This window comes from Zingiber officinale, chromosome 4B (genome assembly GCF_018446385.1).
Source record: "Zingiber officinale cultivar Zhangliang chromosome 4B, Zo_v1.1, whole genome shotgun sequence".
In the NCBI taxonomy this organism is placed as follows: domain Eukaryota; kingdom Viridiplantae; phylum Streptophyta; class Magnoliopsida; order Zingiberales; family Zingiberaceae; genus Zingiber; species Zingiber officinale.
Window position 1 is genome coordinate 105,565,193 of NC_055993.1, and position 21,736 is coordinate 105,586,928.

The following is a 21,736-nucleotide window of genomic DNA, read 5'->3' on the forward strand; positions in this document are numbered from 1 at the left end:
GCAAAGGGGATGACGATTCTATAATCGTCGAAAATGTGGTAGGTCAGTTTCATTTAATCGACCTCGTCACCACTGAAGTCAGATGCACTGGAGATGTACCATAGCCTGGGGACGATCGCCGGAGGGGGGGGGGAGCGCTCCGTGAACACGGGATAGAAATTGAAGATCGAAAAGGAGAAAGGAGAAAGGAGAAAGGAGAAAGGAGAAGGAGCTTATTGGAAGAAGATCATTGGCGACGAATAGAGAAGAGAAAGCAACAAGGCAAATGAGAAGAAGACGAAGCTGCAGATGTGAAGAAAAAAAGAAAAACCCTAGGGGCAGCTACCCTAAGCCGTCCAATCAAGGATTTAGGAAAGCGAGGTTTAATCTTGGCCGTTGAATTCAAAAAGGCAGCCATCGCATCAGATCTAAATAGTCGTCTGTTACATCACACATAAGGCAGTAGGAAAAAGCGACATGTGACATTCGATTACAGGTGGCATTAATGAGGGATGTCATCGGATGATTAAAAGGTATGGTTGACGTGCTTTACATTAATATCTAAGGATTTGAATGGTTTTTAAGAAATTATAGTGACATCAGCGGCAATTAAAATACATTAAGTGAAGGCGATCACTCAGAGAAATGATAAGAATGAAGCTAAAAGATGGCTAGTGTTGATCATGTTTGATCCGAGCAGCATCAACCTCGGAGGTTGAGTAGCCGAGCGGGAGAGAGATCAAGAACGACTAAGTTCTGCTTGTGTTAGATCCAAACGACATCAACCTCAAAATTTAAGAAGTTGATCGGGATAATGATCAGAAAGAAGTTAAGAAATGGCTAAGTGTCGTTAGTGACGACTTTGAGCCACATCAACCTAGGAATATATACAGTCGATCGACGACTCTAAACCCCGGTACGACCAATCAGGAAGAAACCCGCCTATTAAAGAGCACAAGGGATAATGATTGTCATAGCCGAGCGACGACTTTAAACTCTAAAACACCCGATCGAGAAGAAGAGTTACAAAACATACTAATTGTTCAATCAGTCGGACTTACAGTCTCCTTCGATTAGATTTAAGAGGAAGACTTGTGATGCAATGATGAGGAGGGACCCCGCCTAATATGGGTAAAAGCAGGGAAGAGTGGCTGACGTGGAGGTCAAAGTAAAAAAAAAGTCAAAGGTCCAGGACCGCGAGTCAACCGAAGAGGACCGAACGAGGCTCCTATGCCGGTCGGGCATTACCATCCGAAAGATCATCTTCTGAAAGCTTACGATTGAGGTTAAGAGACAAATAGTGAATGCCCCCGCCCACCATCCCTGTCGAGCGGATGACGTGTTTGGTCGGGCAAGAGGCAGCCCTCCGACAACCATACAACCAAGTGAAGGAAAATAGTTTTGCTCAGCACGACCGAGCAGGGACGTCCTTATCGAGCAGTGTCCGGTCGACCTACAGTGGAACCCCCTGCATATCTCATCGTACCTTTTTGGAGGTTTGTACCACTAACAACAGAGCACGTCCAATAGGCAAATCGTACTTTAGAAGCGTCCAGCTTATCACATCAAAGATTTGTGTGTTCGTTTAAGAAAATATGTCAAGGACACTTTTTTACTTATCTTTTCCTATGACACTTTGGAAAACGTGCATACACTTTGAGATGCGTGCACAGACACTATAATGATGGCAAAAGACGAATACGCTCGCCCCTAGTGCCCCTGCCAATCCGCCTCAAGGCCAACACGGAGGAGGTAAATCACGGACGGCTACTAGCCTTTGGAATAGTGACTAGCACATAAGGGAGGTATTTATCTCGGCTTTGTTGAGATTCGAACCCCAGATCTCATGGTGACAACATCTCATGTGCTAGCCACTAGACCGTCCCGAGGGGACACTATAAAAGGGGATTCTTATCCACAAGCAGAGGTATGCGATATCTTATGATTCTACACATTCTACTGTTCATTGCTATTATTTTTCTTCACTAAGTGAAGGACTGACTTGAGTGTCGGAGGATCAACACCGAAAATCCCTTTTCGGCCCTATACTAACCCTCCTAGTTTTTGTAGAAAACCAAGGAGTCCACTTCTAGTTAACCATAGAGTCACATTTTCAACTTACCATTTTCTCTATTTTTGGACAGGATCACTTGCAAATTAAAAATTTTAAAATCTTTATGCAACATATATTATTGACTAAAATGAAGTTTTGAAACTTAATGTTTTATACTATATACTATATGTTTTAATTTTCTATTATAAAATAATTTTTATAAATCAGCACCATCTTATATACCATCAAAGATAATTATTATATATAGATCTGCACTATCTTATATACAATCAAAGATAATTGTTATATATAGATGAGAGAAATTTTTTTTTTAAATTTTAATTATGTCATATCATTCGAATTGGATGTCGTTTATGAGATGTACACAGTATCAAACTATATGTTTTAATCTTTTATTATAAACCAGGGTGTTTTCTGAAAAAAAAACGTAGAAACAACTTGGAAAATTAACGGGCGTTTTGAGAATTTTCCCGTTATTTTGCCATATCGGTCCGTTCCCAAGCGGGTGGAGTCGTGGAGATGGCACCCAGTCATCGTCCGACACACGCCCATCCTCGTAACGACTCGTTATTATTTCAGAGGCGCATCGTTGTCGGAACGGAAAAATCCCGTCGCGACCTCACGGGGAGCGGGGCTTGACCAATCCACACGTGCTCCCAATCAATCTACCAGCTGTATCGTAAACAACACAGTGCAGCTTTCTTGTCGTACATGTTGATCGAAAAGTGGACAGAAGTGATGACACCTTCGCCCTGTTCGGTAGAGTTCCTGTACCGTATCCGGTCCGTGCAGCTGTTGAATCTCCGTTCAACGGTACGTTTTCCGTGGCCTTGCTCTTCTAAAGCGGAAAAAAGAAAATGACTACATTAACACTGCCACTTATAACTCAACCGTCCACCTATCTATTTACTGGTGGGAAAATAGTGGGGTCCGCGTGGATGGGAGCGATTTTCAAATGAAAGCCGAGTATTGCAAGGGGTATAGTAGACGATAGGTTCATTTATTAAAAGGATTCTATCCGTGGAGATTAAAAAATGAGCTAGGAAAGGGGAGAGAGAAGAGAAGAAGCTACTGGCTGCTGCTCCTACTGGAGTCGATCTCTGACGGATCGCGTTGTGGTCTCTGGTTCAATTGATGTGCGGTGGATTGGAGCTCAGATTGGTGTATTTTCCCTTCTTAAATCGTGATAAATTTGAGTTCCTCGCGAAATTTGAACGGGATAGGGTTCTTCCTATGGATCTCGAGTAGAGCCGGTGCTAGTGGAGGGATGTCGAGACCAGAGTGGAGGATCGTGATCTCTTGGTTTTTATGGCTTTTGCTGGTATTCCGCCCCGTGGTTCTTGTTTGCTCCAACATGGAAGGTCTGATCCATCATTCTTGTTTGGATTATGCTGTTTTTTTCTCCACTCGGACGATTTGCTGGTAGTAAGAGCTTTTTAAACGGAGTTAGAAAATTTGGTAGGTTTTTCTTTTGTTCCATAGTTATAGGAGTCGGACGTGTCTCCTTTTTTAGTTTAAATTAGATGTAGATGTAGCTGACCCTTTTCGGAGTACAACAGAAGCTTTTATACTTCGATCGAGCAGTTCAGATTGGAATTACTTTAGGCACTTTACTTTTTCTTTCTACTGATGATTAGTTTTCTTCTTCGCTAGGCTTTTGCCTTTGTGAGGTAAAAGACGACTTTTTAAGGAATATGGCTACGCAGAGAGCTTCTTTTTCTTGTTATTATGAGACCACCAATCATATCCAACTTTTTAAAACTGGTTTAGCGTAAGATTTGACTTCTATGAATTCATAATCATGATGAATCCTTTCGTTCATAAAAAATGCTTCTTAACACTTGATCCGTTCTGCTAGTAACATGTCAGTGTCACCCTGTTCTTATTATTCAATCCATTACAATAATTTTGATTGCGTCTTTATCAATACCCTTCTTCTAAGTGAATCTGTCGCAGAACGATATGTTGAACCTTAAAATCAGTATTGGTGGTGAGCCTGAACTTAAACCTTCAAAGATTTGTATCATTAGTCTAAGAAGTCTGTAAAAGGGGTCTTAACAATTTAAGATTTTTTTACTATTAACAAAATACTAATAAAACTCAAACTTGAAACAATTCTTTTATAATGGTACATTCAAACTAAATAACAACTGAAATATAGGTGGAAATGCATCTAGAGATAAGCAAATAAAAATTTAAATTGGAGTACCCTAGCTTAGGCTACTTAAGATATGGATTTGATAGGTGTTGGTTGTCGGTATCGTGCTAATTTTATGACCCACTCATTAGTATCATGCTACTTAGTATCGTTCCTGTGTTCTTGAGTATAATTGGCAGTTGATCTCATATTGATGAATAATCCTTGGATGATGGTGCTTTCAGTACTATTTAGAAGTTTGAGTCATTGTAAAACATAGTCATGTGCATGTCAGAACAGGAAGTATTTTGAACTTGTTAGTGGTAACTTGATAAAATTTGCATTACGTGTAATTCTTTAGCAAGGCTACATGTTATCTTATTTTAAATTTCTGCCATTTATCACTATCTATCTTGGTGCATTTATTCTTTTTTTTTTTCACTGACCCTGAAATCAGACAATGCATCTTTGTATCACTAGGCTTTTTATGCAGTTCTATGGGAAATTTAACGCATTTCTAATGCTCAGTGTTCCTCTTCAACAGGTGATGCACTGCATAGTTTAAGGACCAATCTTGTTGATCCAAACAATGTCTTGCAAAGTTGGGATCCAACTCTTGTCAACCCATGTACATGGTTCCATGTTACATGCAGCAATGAAAATAGTGTCATAAGAGTGTAAGCAAACATATGCTAGATTTATGACATTGTAGATCAAGCTTTGTCTTCATTTATCATAATATTTTATTGTTTGTACATACATCTTATAGATATTCTTTGTCTAATTTCTTTCAGTGATCTAGGCAATGCAGCATTATCTGGCCAATTAGTCCCTGAACTTGGTCAGTTAAGAAATCTTCAGTACTTGTAAGTTCGTTATAATTTCTGCAAGCTATCTTCATGTTCTTTCATGCATGGTGACTTCACACCACTATTAAGAAAATATGTATGTATGTATGTATGTTGTTCTCTTTGATATTTATTTTTTAATCAAAATTATAATGAAAATTTAAGGAAACCTTTGGTCTACACTCTACACTAATATTCCAAAAACTATAAAATGAAATTGAGGATTTAATAAAAAAATTCATAACAGCGAAAACCTATTTGGTGTCATAATAAAATCGTTTTTGGCAAGTAAAAAAATGTGAATAAAAACTTCATTCAGGTTCCAAAGAAAAGATTTTTAAAGACATCACTTGTTTGGTGCCATTGTTTTCAAGTTGTCTTGAAGGTAGCCATCAATTATAACGTCTCCATATCACCTGTTTAGGGTGATGAGAAGCAGTATTTAATCCTTGGGTTAATGATTTTGGCTTTTTCACCGTCCTAGTATAAACTTGTTCTTGATACTCTATCATATTCCAATTATTCTTTCATAGAGTACTCAGTTCACCTGAATGGCTTTTACTTAGTACTTTCCTGCTAATTGTTATTTATGAAAACATTCATGGCAGGGAAATCTACAGTAATAACATTAGTGGAACAATACCAGTTGAACTGGGGAATCTAAGAAACCTTGTGAGCTTAGACTTATATCTGAATGATCTCACTGGTGGAATACCTGATACATTGGGGAATCTTGTGCGGCTCCGTTTTCTGTATGAATACTCATCCTTTGGCCAATTAATTTACACTTCATTCTTCTTTTTCTTACGTAATCCTTATTTGTTGCATATCTAATTATAAGAACCATTTTGTTGGTCGCCTATTGTTTAGAAGTCGATGACCATTGAAACTAGCAATGCATGTATATGGGATCATGCAAAGTAATAACTACAGAAAGCCTTACATATGGTTTTCTGTTGCTGTATTCACCTTTTAAGTAGTTAATATTTCTTGAAGCATTAACTACGATCTGTATATTCTATGCTGACCTTGAATTGACACACAGACCATTGAATTTCAACCAAAGTAAGCAGCCAGCAAATTCACCATCAAGTTTTGCTCATTAATTCTATGTTCATATGGGCATTGAGCATACTTGCTGGTAGTTGGAGTCATGCCATGCATTTGCTGAGGAAAATCTAATATATTTGGTGGTAAATCAATCCATCTTGATGCAAGAAGGAAGACTCCAAGAAAAAAAAATATAAGAAGGATAAAATAGTTTTTTGGCTTCAGAGTTCAGACTAAAGATCACCTGCTGAAAAACGTATTAGGTAGCCTCACAAAATATGATGATAGAATAAACTTACCCTTTTTTCAGTGTTTACTCAATAGTATATTCTGATTTAGACATTATTTTTGAGCAATGACACGGTTTCCTAATCTCTCATCTGTTGAAATATATGTGGAAGGGCAGCCGGCTCAATAACAATAGCTTGTCAGGTCAAATTCCAGAATCTTTGACACGGATCAATTCACTCCAAGTTCTGTGAGTGTTCAAACACTTCTGTGCCTTCTATATTCTGTTTCATTTAAGGGTTTTTTTTATTATGGTGTTCATAAGTCATCATAAGTGACACAAACTTCCAGGGATCTATCAAACAACAATCTATCTGGAGAAGTTCCATCAACTGGTTCCTTTTCACTATTCACTCCAATAAGGTATTTTGCCCTTTTATATTCTGGAAAATAGTAAAGCTATTGACATAATGATGCTAGGATTCTCAATATGTACATAATTGCAGTTTTGCCAACAATCCTCAATTATGTGGACCTGGCACCTCGAGACCGTGTCAGGGCTCTCCTCCATTTTCTCCACCTCCTCCGTACAATCCTCCTACACCGATAAGTTCACAAGGTGATATGTTTGAAGCTTATTCTTGTGCCAAAAACATGGTCACATTTTTTTTTGTGTGCATAGCAAAGAACTCAAATAAACTTGTTTACATATGTTAAGAACATTTCCTATGGATGGATTTTTATGTAAATGGTGCAGTAAACCATGTGCATCTTTCATTATATATAGTTTTCTGCCGGGGAAAAAAGAACGTTCTCCAAATCTATAACAAGCAGTAACTTATGAGCATGGACATGAGCCTATTCTAGATCTACTGCATGAACATGAACCTATTCTTACAATTGGGCAGTGTTGAAGAGAGTTTCACTCGTTAAATCAACTGCTATCTTGAATCTCTTAATTTTTGTAGTATTTTCTTTGGTCATACTCCAGAATTGATCTTAATTAAAGTGCATTTTATAAATATCCTTATTGCTAAATTGAAAGGGACATTTTTAAAAATTATATGATTTCTCCTTGTTTTGATTTTTTTCCCGTCCCTTCTAGTGGCCATACATCCAGATCCGTTGCATGAACTTTTAAGAAAAATTTCATTTTGCTTGCTAGGATTTACTCTTTTGCAAATTGCTCCTCAATGTTCAGTAATACTAAAATTATCTCAGAATTTTGGTTTCATGCCACAATATTAGTGACTTAAGTTTCTTAAATGATTGTAGTTGTTGCAAAACATGGAAAACGATTTCCCATCTTTATGTTAGCATAGTATATAATTTGCATATGAAGTAATAAATTTCAAGTATATGAATGCCTAACTGAGCCTATTAATAAACTTCTTCAAAAACTTGATGCATGGATAGTTCATGAAGGATGAATCATGAGCTTTATTTGTGAATTTCTTTTAAAGAGCTTTGTTGATAAACTATTCAGGAGCTTTGCTTATAAACCACAAAGAACAGAATTTGATCATATTTATGTTCTTCATATCCTATGTTGTTAAAATCTAAAAAATGGTCAAGTTTGTTCATTTGATTTTTCAAACAAACATAAGTGAGCTCATAACAGATCAGGTATTTATCATTTGGTATGTTTATAGCCCTATATCTCATTTAGTCTACAAATGAGAAACTAAATAATGAACTGTGATAATAATGCATGCTTATTATCTTTAACTAGGGAACGGTGTGTCCATCACTGGAGCAATTGCTGGGGGAGTAGCTGCTGGTGCTGCTTTGCTGTTTGCTGCACCTGCGATTGGATTTGCATGGTGGCGACGCCGCAAACCGCAGGAACATTTCTTTGATGTACCTGGTTAGTTTACGGGATCGATTCATATGCTATAGTAGGAACATTATTTTATATTTTAAATTGTACTGCACAGCTGAAGAAGATCCAGAAGTTCATCTTGGCCAGCTTAAACGATTTTCATTGCGTGAACTTCAAGTTGCGACTGATGGATTCAGCAACAAAAATATTCTTGGTAGAGGTGGGTTTGGGAAGGTCTACAAGGGACGGCTTGCAGATGGCTCATTAGTAGCAGTAAAAAGGTTAAAAGAAGAGCGCACACCAGGCGGTGAGCTTCAATTTCAGACAGAAGTTGAGATGATCAGCATGGCAGTTCACAGAAATTTGCTTCGCCTTCGCGGTTTTTGCATGACACCGACTGAACGTTTGCTTGTCTATCCATTCATGGCTAACGGAAGTGTGGCATCTTGCTTGAGAGGTAGTCTTTCGTCCTCCACACCACACTATGTATCTACATTTCCAAGCAAGATAGCAAAGAAATATCTTGATTGAAGTTTCTGTCTATATTCTTGACTTTTTTTTGTGTAGAGCGACCTCCATCTCAACCTCCACTTGATTGGCTTACGCGAAGGCGAATTGCAGTGGGAGCAGCAAGGGGCTTGTCATACCTGCACGATCATTGCGACCCGAAGATCATTCATCGGGACGTCAAAGCAGCTAATATACTATTAGATGAAGAATTTGAGGCCATTGTGGGTGATTTTGGTTTGGCTAAACTCATGGACTATAAGGATACGCATGTTACAACCGCTGTTCGTGGAACAATTGGTCACATTGCTCCAGAGTACTTATCTACAGGAAAGTCTTCAGAGAAAACTGATGTCTTTGGGTACGGAATCATGCTTCTGGAGCTTATTACTGGACAAAGGGCTTTTGATCTTGCTCGGCTCGCAAATGATGAGGATGTCATGTTGCTCGACTGGGTAAAGACAAACAAATTTCTTCCAACATGCTAACCAATTGCTTCGACCCAATGTTAAATAGAGTTCAACTTGCTTCCAGGTGAAAGGACTTCTGAATGAGAAAAAGCTTGAAATGTTAGTAGATCCAGACTTGCTCAGCAACTATATAGAGGCAGAGGTGGAATCACTTATCCAAGTTGCCTTGCTCTGCACACAGAGTTCCCCGACTGATCGTCCCAAGATGTCAGAGGTCGTGAGAATGCTTGAAGGTGATGGTCTTGCAGAGCGATGGGAGGAGTGGCAGAAAGTGGAAGTGGTGCGCCATGAGTTTGAGATCGCACCACACCGCAACTCCGAATGGGTAATCGATTCCACAGACAATCTTCGTGCAGTGGAATTATCAGGGCCAAGGTGATTACAATTACATCACTTCATCCCCAACCCTGTCCACCCCAGGTGCCCATTCTGTTTCCAGTTAGATTTGTTCTGTTCATGTATCCACTGGCAACTGAGTGTTTTTATCCTCCTGTTCTTTCTGTTCAGTTTTCCTTTCTTTAAATTCAAATTTTAGTCTAATTGTGCAGGAGATGATCACCTTCTCTATGACTAGCAATATTTCACTCGATTAAGGTGATTTGTCAGATATAGTCAAGAATAGTGCTAGCGTATTGTGTACATTGTGTTTTTCTGCATCCATTATTTTAACCACCAATTCCATATACAAGGAATATTAATCATTGTTTGTATTCAGATTTTATCAAGATTTATGAGATCTATAGTTATATTGATAGATTTTATGTTGGAAATTGTGAGATTAAGATGATTTAAATGTTTTTGCCTGATTGTGGTGAATATTCTCTAATTGCACTTTCAAAATTACAGGAGAAATAGTAAAATATGTCATCTTTGATTTTCGCCTAGAATTTAAATAAAATATTCATACTAACGAGTTACCAAAACTTACATTTTACTTAACCACGGAAGCAAGTTTCGGTATTATCTAAATCACATATCCAATTTTTATAATATCTAAATCATGTACTATATTCCTAAAATACCTCTCTTTCTTTTTAAGACTATCAATTAGTTTCATTTGAAGTATGGATCTAAAGAATTTCAAATGATTTGAAATCAAAATCAATGTATTTCTGAAAATTCCTTGAGAACAATAAATTTTTAAATTTACAAAGGCTTGATAAAATTTATTACAAGTTCATGTTAGGACAATGATACTCATTAATTAATATCACAGTTCTTAAAATCTTTTGATTAAAAAATATTAAATTTTTAAATATTTAAATATTATAGGTCACCTGTCAATTTCAAACCTAGAAAATTCCGAATCACTTCAAATCAAAATTGATGTGCTCCTAAAAATCTCCTTAATATATTTAAAAATCTCCTTAATATATTTATGCTTGTAGATTTGAATTCAACATCGTAAATTTAGAGTGGTTAATTTTTGAATTGGTTGAGTAAAAATTTAAAAATGTACTTTCAATTTAATTAATGACTCAATTTTCGTTATCAAATTTAGATCCAAGGACATAAATACATTAAGTAATTGATTTGAATTTGAAATGATTCAAAAATTTTTCGGTCCATTAGTCAGACAAAATTGGCGAAAGAGAAAGGACATTTGGGGAATATGATACGTGATATTGAGTATTGTGAAGTTGAGTCCATGATTTAGGCAATACGAAAACTTAAGCTGTTTAGTAAAATAACTAGACTGATTCATCAATCCTTTTCATAGTGGCTGTTCATTCTCTTTCTGGTTCATACATTTAAATAACACAAAACAAAAGATACATGAAAGTTTTGAATCGGAAGATGAATTGGTCCTCAGGAGTTAGCTTTTCTGATGCACTGCAACAACATGGAGATCCATTTCCTTCAGCATGATCGAACGCCCGCATGAGTCGCATGGAATTGTTCGAGACCCGCAGATGCTCTCGTGTTCGGAAAGCCCTCTGAGACGATCCCGAGCATCGGCTGGTGCATTACCGGCTTGCACCATATCTCCACAGAAGCGGCAAGTTATCAAACGAAGCGGGCACATCAAAGATTGGTGTTCGACCTGTCACATGAGAAAAATGGGCATCGACGTCAAAACAGCTAGAATCATGGTTCATGTTTACATAGCCCACAGGACGTAGCTGAGTTGGTACTCAAGTGATAGACTTGCAACAATGATTCATGTTGACACATGAAGTATGTATTTACAGCACAACATAAACGACACATGACGAAATTATCTACTGAATTAGCATGAAGAGAAATTGTCATGAAAGCTAATAGAGACTGCAATGGAAGCCAAAGCAACATATCATACTCAACTAGGATTCCGACCTAGTTTCTCTAGATCTATATCACAAAATAATTGTAACTAATAAATATATCGACAATAAGATTAAGCATGCAAGAACTGTGTGATCATGTATCTAGAGCAATGGACACATGGAAGGAACTTTAACACTGAGGATGCACAACTTGCGATAAAAGTAGATACGAAACCGAGCTTGGTAAAATACTTCATTCGCGAATATAATCACGGAATAAGAGTTGCATACCATTTGTTCCTTCTCTAGTATCACTCCGCATGGGCAGTCAAGTGGTTCATGAAACACCCTCATGTGCTTCTCCAACTGACCTTGTTGAAAGGCTTGTCCACATTTATCACAATGTACATGGTTTGCTGCCGCCTCCTTCTTAAGCACTACTCCACAGCCATTGTATTGACAAAGAACATTGTGTCGAATGCAATATGCCTCGTGGAGCAAAATGGTGCGGTTGGATATATAATGTTTGCAATTTCGGCATTCTACAGATTCGACATCAACTTCCAATGGAACAGTAGCACATTCACCAACCCTTTGCTTAATGTCGTCTTTATAAGCCACAGAGATTTTATACCTTGTGACACCTTTGAAGCCAAATACACCAATGCTATAGGTACCGACAACTAGTCGGCTCGGATCCTTTGGCCTGACTATCAAAACCTTTGAACCCAACTCATGAGATGACCATTCATGACGATGCTGGGTTGGAAATATCATTGGATGCCTTGATACATAAACATTGGTATCTCCATCGCCAACATCTGCATCAATCTTAATTTCGATATTGATCTCACCGGATGCAATTTTGTCACTCATAGCATCCTCAACGAAGAACTTGTAATAATTGAATTCCCCTTCTTCGACAATTCCTCCTTCAATCTGTCCTATGACAAGCGGTGTAAGAGCATGCTCCTTATTGATACTCTCAGTAGCCGAGTCGGGTCCTTCTACGTCGACCTCAATATCGGTTTCGAGAACGGAGACAGTCGAAGCAGGCTTTAGCTCGAGAACCTTCAGCCTGTAGTTTACTTCTCCATAATTCACAGCAACAATGTCGCCTTCGGAAAGAGTAGCATGCCGACGCAGCGTCGTTTCAAGCACAGCCTTATGGTTTGGAACATCAGAAAAACCCATCCCTTCTGGTTGCAATTTTGCATATGTTCCTTTCGGTAAACTAACATAATGCACCTCGACGAGAGGAACATCTAGACTGACACTGGCAAGCAAATTGTTCCATAGGAGAGGAGGCAATTCAACTGAGCCTTCTCTTGCAGTGAACTCAAGAACTCCTGAATGAGTTACTCGAAATGACTCATCGACTATCGACAGCCTAAAGTGCATGGGGCCTTTATCCAGAGCTCCTTGATCAGACAATTCTTGAAAGCATGAAGGTGGCAACTTGATTTTGTCTCCGAAGCCATCGAAAGATAGAGCTTCAAGAGTTCGTGAAAATACGATACCGTTCCCTAGAAGCATGTTTTCTTGCATTTGCCGCTCGGCCTGCAATAAGAATTCAGTTGTATCGAATAGGCAACACAAGAAATCAATGCATTGTTCCTAAATTTCCTGTTGCATTACCTCAAAATGCATCATTCAGCTCAGAAATGAAGTAGACATTGTTTTTCTTGAACAATGAATCGCGTTCTTGGTTAATTGGGGTAAAGCAAGAACAAAGAACTCACCAAAAAATTGCTGCTTGGAAGATCAAAGATGTATCAAAAAGAGGTTTTTTTTTTGTTTTTTGTTTTGTTTTTGTTTACCAATTGGCAGATTTGATAGGCTGATACAATGCTGAGATAGCGAACTAGAGAGTATAGAGAAGAGGAGTAGGAAGAGATGTAAGACCTCGAGTTGGGCGCGAGCGGCGTCGAGGCGCTTGGCACGCTGGGCGGCCTCGATGGCTTCGCGGTGGCGGGCGGCCTCGGCCTTGGCCCGATTCTCCCGCTCCATCTTGGATTTGGCTCTCGCCTTCCGCTCCCTCTGCTCCCTTTCCAGCTTCTCCTGCGCCGCTCGCAGTTGGAAATCCATGTCAATCGGATTGGATCAATCGGATCGAGGGGCGCTCCTGCGGGGGATTCCCCTTTCTCCCTCTTCCCAAAAGGACGGGATCGAACGGAACAACCGAAGCCCGGTGAGGATAGAAAAAGATGCGAAGAGTTCCTCCTTCACCGGAGGTGGATTTCTGCAGCCGTCGGCGATGTCGCGTCTCCCTGCAGATTATAATCGCCGAGGACTTCGAATTCTTGTAAGACAAGCCAGAGGAGGAGGAGGCGGCACGTGCCACACACCTTGTGGACTTCATATTTGTCGTCACTGCCCAAAATACCCTGAAACTTTTCTTTAATAACTTTGGTCACCGGAGAACTGCCACCGGCGGCCACTATATTTCGCTGAAGCAGCTTCTTTTCCTGCTTCCTTCTGCGGCATCAGCACATATGCATCTTGAATCGCCGGCGAGGTTTCTTCTCAATGAAGCCATCTTCGAGGGTTATAGAAACATGAAGATTTTGGGGGATTCTTTCAATCGCAGACTAAAGTGAGTAAAAATCCTTTCTTTGATCTATACGCAGGCAATGTCTTCACCTTCGTTTTGTTTGCCTCGCCCATGTAAGCTCAGTTCATCAATTTCACTTCTCTTCCTCGGATTTGTGCGGCCCAACTTCTCGATGTATTGCCTGAACATGTTCAGGCCACCAACATTTCTATGAATTGTGGGGTTGCCCTACATATACTCCCTCTTGAATTTCTTGATCTGCATGGAGTGATCTTACCAACATTTGCAGAAAGGATGTCTGCACTGCTCTTGGGTGTGTTTGGTGTTCATTTGTGGGATGTTTGAGTGTTGCTTCTTTCATTTCCATGTTTACTTCTCCATTGCTCATCGTTGTAGGTCTTCTGGTCATTCTTAGTAGACCTCATTCAGTCATCTGTCACTACAATTTTGATTTTCCATTGCTCCACTCGTTAGAATTTGGTGATCAAGACGAAGATTGTGGAGTTCATGCCTTTCTATCTTTCACTCTCATTTGTGTACGGGACAGTATTGCATCATGTCTTCATATATGTAAGTCTTCTGAAATCTTAGCTAAATGGAAATAGTGATCACCTTCTTGTCAATTGTGAGTTAATCTTTTTCTTCTTGTCAATTGTGAATTATCTTACTCGAAAATGTTCTTGAATACATTTTTCAGATCCAAAATGGAATTGGAACCGTCCTGGGAATTGCACAATTGTTGCTGTATGCCTACTACAGCAGAAAATCTGGAGCTGAGTCTGGCTTGCCGTTGCTGGCTTCATATTAAGGTAAAGCCTTGACAATGTTAAATAGGTGTTATTTCCTATAAACGTTGTTCATAGGAACTGCATAATGTATTGTGTGGGATAATTCATTAAAATGTCCCTAATGTTTCAATGTAGTACTGATTATGTCCCTATAGTTTGTTCTGAGCCATTTATACCCCTCATGTTTTACAAATTATCCCAAGTATATCCCCACTGTCAACTCCTCTGTTAACTGATACAGAATCAATCACGTGACTAACCTGTGATGGGATTCTTAGAGAAAAACGGAGAAGCTCGGCTTCGCCTCATCTTATTTCCCAATCCCCCCTACCCTAAACTCTAATTCTCGCGGGTTCGTTGGCGGTGAAGACGTCTAACTCACGGACGACGGTGGTACCATGAACACATTGGTAAGTTGTCTATGAATGTGTTTTAACATTTGATTCAGTTAAACGGCTGGCAAAAATGTGACTTTGCATCTTGATTTAGAAGAGTTGAGGGGATTATGGAGTTGAGGAGACCAGATCTGACGGGTTAACAAGCAGACCGGAAAACAAACCGTTATCATCAAAACTGAGCAGGAGAAGGAAGAAGAGTAAATAAGTTTGGAAATGGTGAGCCATTTTAGGGATTTCAATTTGTGTTTCTGATTATTTATTGTATTTTGGAAATAAGTTTGGAAAATTTTGTTGCACTTATAGGGAAAGACAAAGACATGTGTTTGTTGGACGGAATCTTGGTATTTATAACACTTCGGAGGAAACACATATGCAAGTTAACATATTTAGCGGTGCTGTACACAAGTCCTATAAAACTTGTGAAGAAGCAGTAGCAGCATTTACTGCCAACAAAACAAGCTACTACCTTTACCCATGCTAAAAAGAAACCTTCGAGCTCAACTTCCAGATCGAGCTCAACAGCTGCTTCGAGTTCTAGTAAACCCGACCAATCTGAGTGCTAGCTAAACTTATGGATGCACAGTTAGAGTTAGCAAATGAGCATCGTAACCATTGTTTAAAGGTTGCAGAGATGTTTGAGGATATAGAACAACAATTTAAATCTCTCCGTGTTAGAGATGATGCCAAGTGATTTTCTTTTATGGTGAATAAAGGTTTGAAATCTCTCCGTGTTAGAGATTATGCCAAATAGTTTTTTTTTTTATGGTGAATGAAGGTTTGAAATCTCTCCGTGTTAGAGATGATGCCAAATAATTTTTTTTATAGTGTAATGAAGGTTTGAAATCACTCCGTGTTAGAGATGATGTCAAATAGTTTTTTTATGGTGTAATGAAGGTTGATCCATGTATTGAGATAAACACCAAGTTTCTTTTTCACTTCATTCAAATGTCATGGTTATCATTTAAGAGATCATCCGGGAAATAGAATGGAAATCATTGGCTAAATTGTAAAATGTTTGTCATTGAGCAGATCTAGCCAAGATCATTAGGATCAAATCTAATTCTTGGTACATGCATCTATAACTTCAAGAACTATTATCTTGATAAAAAGGATGATTGTCTCATTGGCTGCTCATTAAAACCTCCTATTTTTCTGATAGATTTGTGTAGAAAAATGATTTGCATATAGACATGACAAATAATACTCAGAGACAAGTTCGTTGTGACCAAACACAGTACTCAGAGACAAGTTTTCTGATAGATTTGTGCAGAAAAATGATTTGCATATAGACATGGCAAATAATACTCAGAGACAAGTTCGTTGTGATCAAACACAGTACTTAGGGACCAGTTTTGTGACTAAATAAGAGAACTTCCAATTGTAGGATCGAAAAGAATTTAGATATCTCCACAATGGTATGATATTGTCCACTTTGAGCCTAAGCCCTCATGATTTTGCTTTTGGGCTCTACCCAAAAGGTCTAATGTCAATAGAGATATCTTTCTCTCTTATAAACTCATGATCTTTCCCATCTGTTTTTAATGTGGGACTATGTTTGCAACCTTGCAACCCCGCAACCCCAACAATTCCCCCTCAAACAAAGGACCACAGACTTCCCACGTCCGATCCTCGACCCACCAGGTCTTCCTGCCCCTCGGTCCACCCGACCTACTAGGACTTCCTTGTCTAGCTGTAACTAGGACTTCCTGCCTGGTATCTGGTCCTCTTGATACGAACATAGGAGCCCCTACTTTCTTTATTCGAGGTCAATATTGTACTCACATGGCTCAATCAGACCATAGTTCTTGTGCACAGTTGGCGGTTAAACCTTATGGCAGTCCGGACTCTGATACCAATTGTTGGATCGAAACGAATTTAGATATCTCCACAATGATATGATATTGTCCACTTTGGGCCTAAGCTCTCATGGTTTTGCTCTTGGACTCTACCCAAAAGGCCTCATGCTAATGGAGATATTTTTCTCTCTTATAAACTCATGTTCTTTCCCATATGTTTTCAATGTGGGACTATGTTTGCAACCTTGCAACCCACACCAATTTTACAAAAAAAAGAGACTGAGATAGTTTTTGAATGCATTTAGTACATTTCATCTACTGACATGCATCTACAAAAAATTATCTCAATACACCACTGCATTACATCTACTGAAATGCATCTACAAAAAATTATTCCAAAATACCATTGCATTACATCTATTGATTCTGAAGATTCAAAATCGAAGATTTTGAAGCACATGTAGTTGATTTAGTCTTCAAAACAAGCCTCACATTTTCATGGCTCTTCTTTCTTTGATTAGCTAATGATGACCTGAGTCCAGAAAGAGTCCCCCCCCTTCACGATGCTCTGATCAGCTAACGATGCTTCGGCTCCAGTTGATTTCCATCTCCCTCCTGCTCTATTTTGCCCACCACAAACTGACCTTCTGACCTATGTAAAGTATAATAAGGGATCTTATTAATTAACAACAACTTAACAGCAGATTGTACAACATAACTAGAAATTCGAATATTAACAACAAACAACTTAACAACAGAATATTAACAACAACTTAAATAACATGTCTGCCCACTTTCAAAGTAGAATATTAACAGCAAGCAACTCAAAGCATAACAACATTAAAGCATAACAACATCAAAGCATAACGACAACTTAACTAACATGGATTAAAGATTGAAACCAAGAATAAAATTAGGATATCCAAACCTGCAATTTTTTCCTTTTAATTTGGCTTGAATCAACAATAGGCGTTGTTTGGCTTTATTGTGTCGAATGTTCTTGCATATTCTCCCTGGGTTCCCTAGGTTCTTTGCATGTCCGCTGGTCATGGATAAATTCTCCACATTTTTTGCATTTATTATTTCTTCTTGCTCCATGTAGATGTGTTTTACTAGAACTAGGAGGTTCATCTCTTTCCCTCCTTTGCAATTTAGCAGGTCTACCCACTTTCTCTTTAAATATCGGAGGTAGTGGAGATGACAATGAACATTCAGGCCATAAATCAGAACCAGTAATTGGCAAAATAGATTTCTTGTAGCATTTATTTTATGTCTCAACCCTATAATAGGAATGCACGTAATCAAGTGGATCTTGATACTTGTACCAAATTGCACACATCGTATGTTGGCATGGGATGCCAGTCAAGTTCCATCTCCTACAACTGCACGAATTTGCACCAAAGTTGACTGTGTGCTGACCAGATGGTCCATTGATCTGGAAATGCATATGATCAACTTGTATCATACTATGTTGTGTCGCGACATTGCAATTTTGTTCCAAAACCTTTATAATTTTTGGACAATCTTGTTGTCCCATTTCTCAGCCTTTTCTCTGTTAAGTTGAAATCAAACAATGAGCAAATGTCTTATAGCTTAAACATCAGAATAATTGGCTTCTCTCTGGTCTCCAAGATAAAACTGTTGAAGTACTCGCACATATTATTCCAAAGTGATCATATTTGGGGGTTGTGGCAAAATGTGACTTGGACCAATATTCCTCGGGTTTCTTAGCCAACCACTCGTACGCTTTCACATCAATTTGTTTCATCTTTTCCATCTTATGACAAAATTCTGCAATTGTTGTTGCTTTGGCTGCTACCCAAAGTGAATTTCTAATAGACATACCTGGAAACCCTTCCCTTTTCATGTTACTATGCAAATGCCTAACACAAAAACGATTATTATGTTAGTTAGAACCCTAGAGCCAATCATATGATGATTGTTGTATAGACTCGATGTATCATATTCCTATATATTAATAAAGACATTTCTTTATGGTTATTATACTTACTTGTATTGGTGCCAAATAACTAAGTATAATAGCGCCCTTGAGTAGAAGGTTCCTATCTATATCAATTGATTGGTTGAATCGATAGTGAGATGATATAGAGAACACTACTCTTAATCATTCCTAGTCAAGTATTAACATTCAGGGACAATGTTAGTGCGACGAGACTAGCATGTAGGTCAACTCGATGACTTGATCTCACAAGTCATGGATATAGAGATATCAAGTTGACACATGGGTATGCATTGGAGAATGTATACTGAATGACCCGCCATGAGAAAGTATCATGGATCGTTATATGAGTGTCATATACTTTCTCATGTGGCTATTAGTATGACTATTAGTCCTTGGACCTGAAGTCACCATGGTTCCCTACATAAGGAGTTACATACTTTGGCTTCGTCAAACGTCACCCGTAACTGGGTGGACTATAAAGGCGATTACTGGGTATGTAACAAATTATGCGGAGGGATATGAGTGATGTAGATGAGATCTATCCCTCCTATATGACGGGAGTGACATCATTATTCTTGATAGAGTGAGACCACTAAGTGCATGACTATGTCCAAATGAGTTAATATGAGATATTGAGCTCATTTGATTAGAGTGAGTCTACTTGGAGTTAAAGACATAGATTGATTAGAGGATGACACGGGTTATGCCTCATTTGATCAATCTAGATGTCTAGGATGGAAGAACATTATCATATATTGTGAATGGTCACAATTAGTAGTCACAAAGGTGATGTTGGATCTCAACATTCTTGTAACTTGGGTAGTAATGATGTGTTGCTAGATACCGCTTATTACTTATGATTCTAAATGGGTTTAGGAGCATTGCCAACGTTACAAGAACCTATAGGGTCACACACAAAGGACAATTAGATGGAGAATAAGTTCATATGATAAACCAAGAGGATTAGGTTCATATGATGAACCAAATTGGATTAAGAGTAATCCAAATTAGACTAATTGAGTTGGACTCAATTTGATTCATGTACTGAATGAGTCTAATTTAGATTATGACTCATTGAATCAATTTAATTTAATAGATAGAGATTCATTAAATCAAATTAGTATGAATCAAATGGTTAGATTTGATCAACCATGAGAGATAAGAGGTCAAGTTTGACTTGACTTGAGAGAGAAGATGAAAGGTCAAGTTTGACTTGACCAAATGCCACTTCATTAGTCAAGTTTGACTTGACTAAAGGCACATGGCATGGGGCCGACCAATTATGGTGTTCCACATCATCATGAATACATTATGTGTGTGTCACCTCATGGAGAAAAACCAAGAGGCATGACTCTGGGTATCCCAAGAGTGGCCGACCACTTAAAAGGGAGAGGAGTTACATTTTTGGTAATTCAAGGCAATTGATTTCATCTTCTTCCTCCTCTCTTCCTCTCTTCTCTCCCTCTCATCCTCCTTGGCCGAAACATCCAAGAGTGCTAGCACACTCTAGGTGTTTTCTTCCATCTCTTGTCCCGTGTGGATACTTCTAGAGGTGTGTACACTTGAACACACTTGAGATCCGAAGAACCTTGGACGAGTGGGATAAGCGAAGGTCTTCGCATCAAAGGTATAAAATCTCTACCATGTAAGTCTAAAGTAGATCTAGGATAGAAACAAGTACATGTAAATTTTAATTTTCGCTCTGATACCACTGTTGGGACTACCGCCCAAGAGTTAATATAAATGTGATTTTGACCTATTTTCCAACCATTGAAAATTAGTTACTTACCGATCATACTAAGTCTTGGGTGATCTAGCCAAAGCTAACTCAAGGCGTAGTATGATGTAGATCTTGTCCTGCAAGAATTATAGCTAATCGGTTAGAATCTAGTAAGTGTGGTTTGACCACATCCATGGCTTGATTCTACAAAAGCTCTATAATTCAGTGGGAGCATCGTTTAATTAAATGCCTAATTAAATGATTAGTGGAATATGATATTTATTTTCTACATTTTTATGTTGTTGATTGTCGACAATCACGAACACCTTCTCTCTGCGTTCTGTCCTTGATAAGGACAAGTTCAATGGAGCTAATTTCCTGGATTGGTACAGGAATCTGAGAATAGTTCTCACTCAAGAAAGAAAACTGTACGTCCTGGAGCAGCCTATTCCCGAGGCACCTCCTGCCACTGCCATGCGAGCTGACAGAGATGCTTATAAGAAGCATCAAGATGACGCATTATATGTGTCATGTCTTATGCTCGCAACCATGAACTCTGTGTTGGTTGCTACTCGGAAAACCTAGAGGTTCCACTGCACAAAAATTTTGTACAAAGGGCCGAACCTTTTCCTAGCTACCATGTGTTCTTTTAAATTAAATTTTGGATCGCCTGCGGAACTTAACACGTTTGATCCAAAACTTAATCTATTTGTTCTTTAAGGTTTAGACTTGGATCTCCTGCGGAACTTAACACGTTTGATCCAAATCACCTAAGTTATTAATTCCATTAAATATTAATTTTCATAATTGGTTCCCAGTACTGACGTGGCGAGGCACATGACCTTCTTGGATATGGGAACAACCACCACCGACTAGACAAAACCTTTTATGGAAAGCTAATATTTAATTTCCTAAAATAACTTTAGGTCAACCAAAAAGAACAATCAAATCACAAGGAAAAGAAAAATAAAAGAACACAACTTCGAAAAACATATTCGAAATACTAGAATCGTAAGCCTCTTGTATTTGGTATTATTTCCATAAATAACTAGCATGATGCGGAAAGGAAAAATTACTAGTTATACCTTCTAAAAAGACCTCTTGATCTTCTACCGTATTCCTCTTCTAATCTCGGACGTTGTGTGGGCAACGATCT

The 21,736-nt window shown here is 38.5% G+C and overlaps 2 protein-coding genes and 1 long non-coding RNA gene across 9 annotated transcripts; 2 read left to right on the forward strand and 1 right to left on the reverse strand.

The window, feature by feature from the left end:
• The first annotated feature begins 3,079 nt into the window (after window positions 1–3,079).
• On the forward strand, window positions 3,080–9,876 carry LOC121975896 (LRR receptor kinase BAK1). Of its 3 annotated transcripts, none has more exons than XM_042527823.1 (12): window positions 3,080–3,414; window positions 4,735–4,867; window positions 4,985–5,056; window positions 5,647–5,790; window positions 6,495–6,566; window positions 6,668–6,739; window positions 6,823–6,935; window positions 8,049–8,183; window positions 8,254–8,595; window positions 8,706–9,100; window positions 9,180–9,535; window positions 9,651–9,876. In XM_042527823.1, the coding sequence occupies exons 1-11, from the start codon at window positions 3,321–3,323 to the stop codon at window positions 9,492–9,494; spliced, it is 1,887 nt and encodes a 628-aa protein (XP_042383757.1). In that variant the 5' UTR covers window positions 3,080–3,320; the 3' UTR covers window positions 9,495–9,535; window positions 9,651–9,876. The 3 variants fall into 3 exon arrangements, with proteins under 3 accessions (XP_042383757.1, XP_042383756.1, XP_042383755.1); XM_042527822.1 differs by having other exon boundaries at window positions 9,664–9,876; XM_042527821.1 differs by having other exon boundaries at window positions 9,180–9,876.
• Window positions 9,877–10,785: 909 nt separating this feature from the next.
• Window positions 10,786–13,697, reverse strand: LOC121975897. Its single transcript, XM_042527824.1, has 3 exons — window positions 13,267–13,697; window positions 11,653–12,921; window positions 10,786–11,159 (listed from the first exon to the last, which is right to left on the reverse strand). The coding sequence occupies exons 1-3, from the start codon at window positions 13,447–13,449 to the stop codon at window positions 10,932–10,934; spliced, it is 1,680 nt and encodes a 559-aa protein (XP_042383758.1). The 5' UTR covers window positions 13,450–13,697; the 3' UTR covers window positions 10,786–10,931.
• A 68-nt stretch (window positions 13,698–13,765) lies between these two features.
• Window positions 13,766–16,011, forward strand: LOC121975898. Of its 5 annotated transcripts, XR_006110480.1 has the most exons (6): window positions 13,766–13,957; window positions 14,390–14,485; window positions 14,613–14,724; window positions 14,945–15,113; window positions 15,193–15,317; window positions 15,405–16,011. It is a non-coding gene; the product is annotated as an uncharacterized LOC121975898 (long non-coding RNA). The 5 variants fall into 5 exon arrangements; XR_006110477.1 differs by having other exon boundaries at window positions 13,767–14,485; window positions 15,405–16,010; XR_006110478.1 differs by having other exon boundaries at window positions 13,767–14,485; window positions 14,982–15,113; window positions 15,405–16,010.
• Window positions 16,012–21,736: the final 5,725 nt, after the last annotated feature.

Excerpts from the sequence above, each read along its gene's own strand:
- LOC121975897 (XM_042527824.1), bottom strand. The coding sequence starts at position 13,449 with ATGGATTTCCAACTGCGAGCGGCGCAGGAGAAGCTGGAAAGGGAGCAG. Across the intron at positions 12,922-13,266 it reads CCGCTCGCGCCCAACTCGAG|GCCGAGCGGCAAATGCAAGA; the intron begins GTCTTACATCTC and ends TTCTTATTGCAG. Across the intron at positions 11,160-11,652 it reads TACTAGAGAAGGAACAAATG|GTCGAACACCAATCTTTGAT; the intron begins GTATGCAACTCT and ends CTCATGTGACAG.
- LOC121975896 (XM_042527821.1), top strand. The coding sequence starts at position 3,321 with ATGTCGAGACCAGAGTGGAGGATCGTGATCTCTTGGTTTTTATGGCTT. Across the intron at positions 6,567-6,667 it reads ATCAATTCACTCCAAGTTCT|GGATCTATCAAACAACAATC; the intron begins GTGAGTGTTCAA and ends ACAAACTTCCAG. Across the intron at positions 9,101-9,179 it reads ATGTCATGTTGCTCGACTGG|GTGAAAGGACTTCTGAATGA; the intron begins GTAAAGACAAAC and ends ACTTGCTTCCAG.